This window comes from Labrus bergylta, chromosome 8 (genome assembly GCF_963930695.1).
Source record: "Labrus bergylta chromosome 8, fLabBer1.1, whole genome shotgun sequence".
NCBI classification, from domain to species: Eukaryota; Metazoa; Chordata; class Actinopteri; order Labriformes; family Labridae; genus Labrus; species Labrus bergylta.
Genome location: NC_089202.1, coordinates 21,564,097 through 21,575,876, shown reverse-complemented (window position 1 = coordinate 21,575,876; position 11,780 = coordinate 21,564,097). Strand labels below are relative to the sequence as shown.

Sequence of the window (11,780 nt, the reverse complement as noted above, 5' to 3'; positions counted from 1 at the left end):
GAAATTAGATTCATATAAAAGTAAATTTATTACCACAAAAATAGGACATCCTGTGTGTAGTGCATAAACAGCTTTGATAAGAGACAACACAGCGCCGACATGACTGCATCTTCTCAATGTGTATACTGAATACATTCTAATGCAAACATGGGTAAGATTAGCATCCGTCAGAGAAAAAGGCACTAAAACACTCAGTAACATGGAATAACTCGAGCACACGTTATCTGAAGAATCCTCTCCCCGGTCGATCGGCGCTCGTGCTTCAGCCTGCAGGAAGCCTCACCAGCACTGAGCGGTTCTCAACCAGAGGTCACCGGACTTCATCCTAGTCCACAACATATCCAAAGAGGTTGCATGATTCACACTGAAGTTAACCCTTTGAATTCATTACATACATACTGTATATAAAAAAGCAGTGAAGATGTGTCCTGCTGAGCTGTGGGTCATTAAATAAGTTTAGCTTATGCCCTGTTAAAAAACATTTAGACCTGGTAACTTTAAACTTAATAATAAAGGTGTTATTTAGATTTTCCTCTCTGCTCTGAGGCGACGCAAAAAAAAGCTTTAAAGTGCTGTTGAGTGTTTTTAAAGCTGCAATCATCCACTTATGGCCACTAGGGGTCAGAAAAACGATATATTTCCCGCCTTTTAAGAGGTTACTGCTAATGCGTTAGCAAATAGCTGCCTACATGCAAATGAGGCTAAAAAATTAAATATTTAGTTGTTTGTCTGTCCATCTGATAAAATAAGTGCAAGTTTATTTTTCCTTTAAGATCTTGTTTTGTCTCTAACAACTCCTGAGAGTGGTCTGAACAAACCCCTCGGTACATTTCAATAAACCCTGAAAGATAAACGGTTAGCTTAAATTAGCATAAATGATCTGTCGAGCTGCAGAGTTGATCTCTACTTTTTTTTGTCTTCCTTTGATAATTTAAATCATAATTCAAATCATTATTTGCAATAATGGTGATTAATGCATCTTTAAGTCTGTGTTGTGATGAATATCTGCTGGAGGTTAAGCCGAGTAAATGCTCGCGGTTTGTCGACACATGCTGGCGTCTTTCTTAGTCAGAATCTTGCAGGTTTTTTTTCAGCTGTTTTCCTTGTTAATTAGTTATTGGACACATCCAGCTCCTCGTCAGTGTAAACACAATGTTGACATCATTCACGTGTACAAATATATATTAATATATACAAAAAGTCTCTTTTGACAAGCTCCAGTGTTTTGCTACAATAATGCACTCGCACTGCGTCTTTAAGTCTCTCTCTTGTGTGCTAGTTTGCTTTTTTTTACCATAACTAGATCTGACAGATTTGTATATTCAGATTGAAATATACTTCTCTCTTTACAAAAACACTGTTCTTCAGCTTTCCACTGTGTCCTGGGTGACCACAGATTCCTATTTCTTAACATTTGGAAGCGTCACTTACAACTCAGGCACGCAACAACAAGGAATGTCCTCGTAAAGACAAGGAATTAAAGGAGATCTTATTCATTGAGTTGGAATGAAATAAATGCTTCAAGTGCAACCTGAATGAAAATGAAGAGCCAGCACCAAAAGTCGTCTGTTACAGGTTTTCCCGTTGCTCCTCCTCTTGGTGTAAATCAGTCATGCATATTTTTTCCTAAAAGAGGAAAAGTGTCACCGCTCTTCAGCAGCAGATTCCTCTGGTGAACACAGCAGGGCAGCTGGAGGTCTTAAGGGTTGGACAAAACCTGCCATGGAGTCTTGGAGGAAGCTTTGCAGGAGCGTGGAAGAAAGGCATATGCAGATTGTTTATTTTTTTGCACAGAGAAGGCCACGATTGCTGTTAGTAAGAGCTCGCCCTGCATTCATGTCAGAACTCCATGAAAAAAAAACTGCGGACAAAGTTCAGTCGAGCAAAGTCTGGTGTCAAAATAAAGTCCGGACCAGTCTCCTCCCCTTGGCCTTGATTCGAGGAAAAGTGGCGCTCGTCTCTGTGTTGATTGGCTGTGAGCCCAGAGGAGTGTTTCCGCCTTTCTTTCTCAACAGGAAGTCGACGCTGGATGACGTCATGGCGTAGAAGACGTTTCCTGTTGCAGGGATGACTAGCTCTGTGTAGAAACAACGAGAGAGACAGAATCCTAATTCAGTAAAGTTTATTCATGCTGCTGCACTGCAGATATCGTTCACATCAGGCATCACCCTAATAGTCTCGAGGCACTAACCATGAACCCCAACATCTAGAGGTCGTGCCTGGGCATGGGCCGGACAGTGGTGCAAAGACGTTTAAGTTTGAAGCATGTTAAGAGGTAACACAGACACCCAAGTGCACTGAATAAATTAATGAATCCTGAACAAAATTGCATTCTCTAGTTATTCAGCCATGATAATGTGTCAGTGTATGATTGTCTTGTGATAAAACAGTTATTACAGAATGGCTGTATCGTGATATAATCGTTATCATGGTATCATGAGTTACGCTGTGATTCCCACACCTCCTTGTAAAATACCCTCTGCTTGTTTTTCCCGGCTATTGCGCTCCCATCGTCTCCATGGCTGCATACCTCTCATCCACTTGTGAGTAAGTAAAGTAGTTTCTATATCACATAGAAATAATCCTGATCGATCAATATCTACACCAAAAAGTATCTTTTTTGACTTTCTATCAAAGCAAATCTTGTTGAAATCTGTTTTTACACATTGAGCCCAGAACAAAAACTAAAAAAAGACTAAAATTATTACTCCCTTGGTCTAATCATTTTGGACCTTTCTGATTGGTTAAAGAAACACAAAACAATTTGCCACAAGATGTCTGGCCTTAAGTTTACCATGATTTCAGAGTCCTAAAAAATACAACATGCTTTTGTTATTGTTTGCCATTAAAACAACGTCATATCATCGAAGGAGGCCAGAAACATGATGAACATTTTCATCTGTACTGCGGGTGGTTGAGTGGTTGATTTTTCTTGCACTTGAAATATGTCTTTACCTTTTCCTTCAGGCTGAAGCTGGATCAGCTCGTATTTGGGTGCCTGTTTGGGGTCCTGATTGTGCTTTTCTAAGGCAGAGCTGATCACAGTGGGGGTCTTGTCATTGCTCGTAACCTGAGGGGAGAGACGAGAATAACAATGACACTCGGACAGCTTGATTCGCACTAATGATATCCCGGGTCCATTGTACCCCGAGGATCAGATTCTGATGACTATCATTAGCGGGATCTCTTGCAGATAAGAGGACAGGCTGTAAGTGCACTGAGGCACAGATAATTCAGGGCAGAGCTATTTCAACAATCTGAACGCTGCTATAAATTACACTCAATTAGTTTGAGTTAGTACCAGAATGCTTCGGTACAGGTTTCCATCGTGCAGGTCCATCCGTATCCTGATGATTCGCATGTCGGGCCCTGATCCTTGGACATTATTAGGGGGGTTGTTGCCGCAGGAGGCTGATCGGCGGTGTGATTTTGTGGGACTGGATGGAGTCAGCGTGGCAGGGGTGGAGTCGTTAGTCGGGGGAGACGTGTCGACATCCAGACAGGACACAGATGGAGATCTCATGTGCTGCAGAACATATAATTAAAATAATTATGATCACAGTCACATTCATGTTTTCTCTTGTATAATTTCTTAAGTTCAATTTGCTGGCTCGAATATTTAAAGAGGACATATTATCCCCCTTTTTTCAGCTTTTCAAACAGTCCCCTGTGGTCTAACTCAAACATCTGTGCTGTGCTTTGGTCAAATTATAACATGAATCAAGCACCAGAGGAGGTTTGTGGCCCTGTATAAACCAGCTCTCTCAGAACGCTCCGTTTTGGTGTGTGTGTCTCTTTAAATGCAATGACCTCGCCCTCAGTTTTCCCGTAGACATCACTCCTCTGTAGCGAGAATAAAAATGGCGGACCTGGGCAAAAGTTTTGTTTTAGGCTGGGGGTGGAGTCCATGGGTGGAGATACCAGGGGATTCTTTTTCTTTTTTTTTTTACCAGAATCCCACTGTGACATCACAAGGAGACCACATTTGAAATGGAGCATTTTTCTCTGTGTTGTAAGACTTATGCAGACCACAAACAAAGGACTGGATGGGTTTATTTCACATTTTGTGGGTCTGTGAAAACGAGCTGATATGAGTTCAAACCTGTCCTAAAAATGTTACTCATAATTTATTACCTTTGTGAGTTTTGACAGCAGGTTGTTTACCGGGGAAGGGAAGTCAAAGAGGCTGTCGCTGTCACCATGCAGGCTGGTCCGGGAGGTACTGAGGCTGTCAACACATGAAACAAATGTATATTAAGGTTGGATCAAAAGTTGTTTTTTTTATTCATTCATTATTCTCTCCAGCTATAATTTTTTTTATAATCATTGAAATAATGTCAGAAATTTCCTTTAGTGTTACCAAAAGCATATAGGTAAAGCCAGCTGGAGCTTTTTTTGCGCAAAAAAAACGACTCACAACTCAAAATGTTCGATTAATAACGATGTCAAAACAGAAAGCTTTCATTAGAAAATTGTTTTGATAACCTCTTTATTTATCTTAGTAGATAGTTTAAAATATGAATAACTTCTTAATGGACTAGAAGTGAACAAAATACTGATTCCATCTGATATTGACTGTGCTGATACTTTAGTGATGAAGTACTACACTTCATAACATAAAGGTGCCTGTGAGAGATACATTTCATCCCACTAAGGTGAAAAAAAGCTGCAGCAGGAGTGACCTGTCTGGCCCCGCTGAAAGGAACAGTCTGAATTGAAGCAGCAGAGCCGAGATTTTCCGATTTATTTTTACAGTCAAGGACCGAACCTCCTCCTCTTCATGTCATGTGAATTTAATTCATCTATAGCTGGAAATCACAATTTCTTCCCGTAATGCTACTTCACAGCATGTTCCATCAGACTCTTCCTGCCTGGTAAATGCTCACATCAGTCACACTCTGGGAAGCTCTTTAGGAGCCACTTGAAGATATTTTACAACAGTTTTCACACTCTGAATATTCGTCTCTGACGTGAGAAAAACTCAACTTCATGCGTAAAAATCACTCAAGTGGCCAAGATGACCTCGACCACAGACCTATATATCCTACAACCCCATTTCATATTGCTTCTGGATTTTGTGAAACAGCATGGCTCTGTTAGTAAAAGAGTCCAGGTGCTCAACTGGCCCGCCTGCAGTCCCGACTTGTCTCCCATTGAAAATGTTCAGAGCATTATCAGATGTAAAATAAGACAAAGGAGAGCCTGAACTATTAAACAGCTGAAATCCTATATTAAGCAAGAAGGGTAAAACATTCCACTTTGACAATTATAGCAAGTAGTCACCTCAGTTTCAAAACGCTGACAAAGTGTTGCTAAAAGAAAAAGTGAACATCAGAGTTTTTAACATGACCCCTGTAGCAACTTTCAATGACATACAATGACATCTCTCAGTTTCAACATCTGACATGTCGTTTTTGTGCTATATTCAATTAAATGTGGAGTTTCAATGTTTGGAAAATAACTTATAATTTAACACAGCGTCCCAACTTCTTTGGAAACTGGGTCGTAGTTTACATAATATGAATTTTGATAATGTGGTATTTTCTGTGTGTGTGTGTGTGCGTGCGTGCGTGCGTGTGTTGTGCATATCTTACTCTGGGCACTGTGTGATGATGACTGTCGGCATAAGGCAACGGGGGCTCGGCTCGCTAGGCGCTTCTATTTCACTGGACAGTCTATAGCTGAAACGATAAACCCCAAAAATATAATCATCCTACAAATACAAACATGAATCCAACAATTTATTTTTCTATTCAATAAGAGCAAATACTGAGGAAGTAGATGCATAGATACCTCTCCTCCTCTGTTAGTGTGGGGACGCTCTGATACCATTGTGTGAAGGCCTCGTCAGCGGTGAAAACACAATTTTTGCAGGAAGACTGCAGGAGCCGGATTTGGGCTAAAACCTCAAACTCCTGTTAACAACGAGACGGAAAGTTTCATAACACAAAACACGGCAGAGGTGTTGACTGATCTGGTAATATTCTTCTTTTAATCCCCTCATCGTGCTCCCCGCAGCGCCCTCCACTTTATCATTTCCTCCCTCAGGTATTACGTTACCTCTGCTCGCTCTAACAGGCTCTTATCTCAGACATTACCCCACCTGTCTTTTTTCTACTCTTCAGCAGGATCTTTCCACAAAAGCATCGCTCACTGCCGCTCATGTTAAACTAGCATCAGAGACTTTTTATTTTATTTTTTACTTATAGCTCCTATTGTCCCGTACATGCATAAGAAGTTATTTCACCCCAAAACAACCTCTCATTCTGCATTTAACAGTCAAACATATCACTCACTGAGAACCTAGAAAACTGTAAAACAAAGGCTGTTTTCTGCAGGCTGGTCTGACACCTAACCTGCAGCATCATTTGCGAGCATTAAAAATAACTGTTTAAAAATAATCATCCTTGTTGCTTTTGTGGGTCATTGAGCAGCATAGAGAAGAATTAAAGTCTCTTTCATTACCGGCCTGAAATTCCTCATAGGAGCTTTAAGCATTATAACAGATGTACGTATTCATATTTAATGCAACACTCACCCGTCTCCTCTTGTCAAAGTTGATGTAGCCGTTCTGTAAAAGTGGTGGCAGGGCGTGTCATGTCAGTGTGATAATTGTAAAATACACAACAACTCTCAGGTGTTGTGACAAGCTTCTCCCCCCTTTAATAGACATGAGAGGAACTTACATCCAGCCTGTCTTTGACCGCCGTGTCCAGCATGGTGAGGTCTGTGAGGAAGATTCCCAGGTAGGGCACAGTGCCCTGGGCGTTAGTCTGTGTCAGAAAAAAGAAAAAAGAGAGAGAGAGTGTTTCATCCGTTCCCCTGAGGTTTCCTTTTCACATCGTAAAAGAGCCCACACAGAGAGGGATTTCAGAGTGGCCGCCTGCAGCTATTTTTCAAACGATGGCTCAGGATTCAGCACATCACACACACACACAAATACACACACGCGACAGCCCTCTGTTCCTCTTCGCTGCTGCATGCCAGTCGAGCCCCCTTACAACCCTGCATCAAACCGCTGAAACACCCCCTGCTTAGCCAAACTGACACCAGTATCAGTGTCTGAATGCAGATCCTTTATTAAACTCTCTTAAAATCATAGAGCTTTTTATTAATTATGACTGAATGACAAAAAATCTGTATCCAACTCGCATGTTTCCACATCCTGAACTTAAAGGAGAACGCACCGTGTATACTAAGATTCATAATAATCGATTAAAGATGAACTACATCAAAGATTTATACGACTTTAAAGGACACTTCCTTGCATGTTTATCCACAGATCTTTTTTCTACAGAAATGACTCCACATTGTGTCCCTCTAACTTTTATAATAGTAATGAGACTTTTGCACAGTCTTGCATCATCCCTTAACTTGCCAAGGTCTCCCATTAAGGCCCGCGGGGATGTACAACCCTTCAGGCTAAAGAGATTGGTATGCATGCCAGACTTTTTGGATGTTAGGTTTCTGAAATTTGTTCCATCTGATCTGCTCGGAGATCTAAGGTTTTTGCCTCAGCAACAAATGGTGAAGTAATTTTAAATTACTCCTCCGTGACTTGGAACATTTCAAAATGCCGTGGTGACCCCCGAATGATTTGAAACACTTTTGAGGATAAATTTAAAATGTTAAAGTTATTCTTCTTTGCAGAATATAAAGCTGCCCTGTCCAACAACAAACCAGTGGTTTCCAGTATGTTGACAACAAAGTGCATTGACCGTAACCTAAATGATCAACCATGTGAACTTCCATAAACAAGCCTTTCCCCCCCTAAAAGCTAAAAAGCCACCAAGTTTCCACTCCACTTACCCGGTTTATGTGTCTGTGGTTGAGTCTGGTATCGATGTTGGCGAACTTTGACGTGCCCTCCTGTAAGACAAAAAGACAAACTGTGATTCATTTGTTTAGATGTTTGTTTATATAGATCAATTCAGACAAAAAGGCAACTCAATGTGCCCCACACAAATATAAGAAACATCCAGGGGGAGATAAAACACAAATGGAAGATTAAAATACAAACATAGTTCAATATTTATAGAATAAGCTCGTTCTAAAAGAGATATAAAAAGATTAAAAGAAGATGTAGTACCCTACAATTCTGTAACAATCTCGTTCAGTGCACTAGGAGCAACGCATAAAATTACTTCAGAGTTAATGTTGACGACGAGTTCTTCCACGTGCTCAAGAAGGTCATGTGATCAAAACATCTTGAAAATGGACTTACTATATATTTATAATATAAATCTGACTTTTTTGTATATATATTGTAAGCAACTAGAAACAGATTATGTATCCAGCAGTTACGCAGCCACATGATTCTTTTGGAGTTTTAGTTCCTTTGCAACTGATTTCAATGTGAAATTGTGACATTATGCATCTACATGTTTTTTAAGTAAGTATAGATATTCAGGCAGATAGAAATATTCAATTATAGAAAGTACAGCCGATAATATCCGCTGATATTAGCATATGAAGTAAATGTCGGTATCGGCTAATTTAATCACAGATATCCACTGATATTTCTTGATTTATTCACCAGTCAAACAGCATTTCATTTGAGTATCATTGTATTAAACTAGCAGTTCTCTTTCACCAGCAGAGGGCACAATATGGATGACAACAAGCATTATTATATTTGGTTTTAGTATTTTAGTTTTTTTAGTATTTATATTTGTATATTTCTGATATTAGGCATCTACAGGCTTGCTCCAACAATATTTCATTGTACTTGTACACTGACAATAAAGATATCTTATCTCTTATCTTAACAAGCATTATTACTCTCCAGAGTGTTAAGTGGTGATGAATGAACATGCACGGTTACTTTCCAGTTGGGTTTGATAACTGTATTAGAGGCATCCCTGCAATAAATGTGTGTATCTATTTCTATCATACAGATTGAAGATAGATCTAAGAAAGATATCGGCCGATTTATTTGTATCAGATTGTTTCCCCCTAATATCAGCCCAAAAAATACCATATCCGTCGGGCCCTGAAAAACAAAGTGTCCCATTGAATCAGATCAAACCTCAGCCTGCCATGCTTGTCTCATAAATCTTTGTCACTGCTCAGTTTAGAGTTACAGACACGACACCTCAGCATCAGCATAGGAGGCCTCTCCTGTCATAATCATGCTAAATCTTAAAGTGCCTCTTTGTTCAATTCTTCAGTGCTGCATTTATTTATCCCAAACTTTTAGCGAGATTTTTTTTTTCATTTGTGAGAATCATTCGTCTGCTCGTCGAAGTCATTTTTAGACAAACAGCGAGATGAAGGTGAGCCCGTAACTGTGCCGAGAGAAATCAAAGGGCAACAGAAGGCGAGGGGTGTTTTTTTCTGAATTCAAAGCTCACGCAGGAGCGTACGAAAAAATGAAAGCAAATGTTTGGATGAATTCCTTTGGGGGTATCGTGGGTAAAATCACACGCTAATGCAGAGGTATTGATGTCTGCAGTGCACCATAGCAGCGAATCAAAACACAGCTAATCCTGCCAACTTCCCCAGCTCTTTGACACAAACTAAATATAATGTACGTCTTCAGATGCTTTCTCACTCTGAAGAGAAAGTGTTGACAGAATAAGGGCACTTGTGCTCAACCGGATTAGACTGGTTTCTGCTCTTAAAAGCAGTCATAAATCTCTACCACTAAATGCTGTTTGCGGCTGAGGAGGAGGAGGCTCGGCTTCAGCCTGTGCAGTTAGGATTTAACAAATGTGGTCCAGTGGTGGCACTTGACAGTCGCATTAATAAAATCAAATTACGAATGCTCTTCCCCGGGATGTGAGATATCAGTCAACGTTTATAAGAGCTATGTCGTTCTTCAGAGCTGCCGTTAGAGACCTGACAGACAAAACTGTTCAGTATGTTTGCTGTCAGCATGTACTGTATTCTGTTTATAACCGTGCATGATGGGAGGCTCCAGGGATATCATATAGCAATGCCAGACTGAAAAATCATGGAAATTGTTTGATAGATTCTGATAACCCCCCCCCCCACGTGCATATGTGGGTTCCCTCCAGGTACTCCAGCTTCCACCCACAGTCCAAAGAGGAGCTCGTTATCGGTTATATAATTTAAAAAGACAGAACAGAAATCCATCATGAGCACTAAGCGACATTTAGCTAAGTTACAGTGGAAATAAAAAAATACCTTTTAATTTGCAGAAACCTTGAGCAGAACCAGGCTCATGTTGAACAGCCATCTGCTGAATATGTCATACAACGGGGTCACACCTCCTCACTAAGATTGTAAGTTTATGTAAGTCCTCAGTCCTCCAGGTCATGGTTAATCGAAGCTTGATCCGAAGGCAACAGGACTCAGTTGATAAAAGTTTCTGTCCCTTCCTCACTCAGAGTTGCTCCATGTCACTCTGAAGCTAGGACTTCTTGTTGGAATGTTTTAAACTGAGTAAGGAGCTCTCTTAGAGTGAAAGGATGTCTGTGAATACGGCCCCAGAAGAGGAGAATTTTAGCTAATGTTGACATAAGTATATTTAGCTCAAAACCAAAAGAGTCCCTTTGCACCTTTAAGAAAAAGCTAAAGACCCAGCTCTTTCATGATTACCTAAGACCTTGATGATGATGATGGTTTTGTTTGATAACGACGATTTTTAAGATGGTTTCTATACTGATTAGAGCTCACAAGAACTGCCATCATTGTTGTGCTTTGCCTCTGTGCAATGCCTGTTAGCACCTGTGTGTCTCCTCCTCTCTAGATCATTGCTTTTGTTGTACTTACTCTCTGATGAACATCGCTTTTGATAAAAGCGTCCGTTAAGTGAGTTGTAGAACCTCATATATCTGCTAGTTTAGCTGTAGACTTTTAAGTCTTATGTACATCCTGTTTCAAGCTCATGATGTTGGCAATTTATATCTAAAGCCAACATTATATTTACGATAGTGTTTTTTGTAAAATTTCTGAAAAAAAGTGGAAGGATTGACTTGAAGTTTTGGACAGGAATGTGGCCTAAAGGGTGAATTTGTAAAACGTGGGTGCTCCTTTAATGTCATCATTTGTCAAAATGTTTTGGAGTTTGACCAAACTCCCATCAACCTCGGCTGTATGTTGTGTATTTCTTTGTTTGTGGTTGCAAACTTTTACATGCATTAATAATGCCGGTACTAAACCGAGATGGCAAATGTTCATTCAGAACATCCTGCTTCATGCTCATTAGTTCATTTTCAATCATTTCTTTTGGGATTAAACAAGTTGTATCTTATCTTAAATCAAGAATTTCAGAGTGTGATATTCTGTTTTTTACAGTGAAAGCTAAAATATCTGTCATTGCTAAGATCTGGTCCAACGCTGTGATGTTTTGGAGTTATGGGTAAAAAAAAAAATAGTGAAAGGAGTTTGAAACAAAGAGCTGCAGTGTGTTTCTCTTTGTTACATATTCAGTTTTAAACTCAAAGTGTTTGAAGTGACAGGTTGGAAGTCAGAGAGAGAAGTGTATCTTTGAAGTTATTTTTAGGCAGGCAGCGAAAAGACGAGCGGTAAAGAGCAAGCAGAACACAGATCAGGGTAAAAATAGCGTGATCGATATTCCAGAAGAGTTGTTAAAATCTAACTGCTTAGCACTGCGGCCCTTTGTTTGACATATTAAACCGGCAGCTTTCCAGCACAAGAAACTGGTTCATCAACCTCTGAGTAGCCAGTTTAATTTAATGCAGTTACACGACGAGATATCTAGAAAACACTTTGTCTAAACTGAAGACGTTAGAATAAATCGTTAAGACTGGTGACACAAGCATAGCCCAGCCTCTGAGTGACATCAACACAAG

General features: G+C 40.0%; 1 protein-coding gene across 3 annotated transcripts in view; it reads right to left on the bottom strand.

Annotated features, from left to right (window-relative positions):
- Positions 1–9: 9 nt before the first annotated feature.
- rgl2 (ral guanine nucleotide dissociation stimulator-like 2) overlaps positions 10–11,780 on the bottom strand; it is a 36,118-nt gene continuing 24,347 nt past the window's right edge. For all 3 annotated transcript variants that reach the window (XM_020640410.3, XM_020640411.3, XM_020640412.3), the window contains 9 exons: positions 7,810–7,869; positions 6,687–6,773; positions 6,539–6,571; positions 5,794–5,915; positions 5,595–5,681; positions 4,135–4,228; positions 3,302–3,526; positions 2,956–3,070; positions 10–2,077 (listed from right to left, as the gene is read on the bottom strand). In XM_020640410.3, the coding sequence (XP_020496066.1) occupies positions 1,896–2,077; positions 2,956–3,070; positions 3,302–3,526; positions 4,135–4,228; positions 5,595–5,681; positions 5,794–5,915; positions 6,539–6,571; positions 6,687–6,773; positions 7,810–7,869 (1,005 nt within the window). In that variant the 3' untranslated portion in view covers positions 10–1,895. The remainder of the gene's footprint in view (positions 2,078–2,955; positions 3,071–3,301; positions 3,527–4,134; positions 4,229–5,594; positions 5,682–5,793; positions 5,916–6,538; positions 6,572–6,686; positions 6,774–7,809; positions 7,870–11,780) is intronic.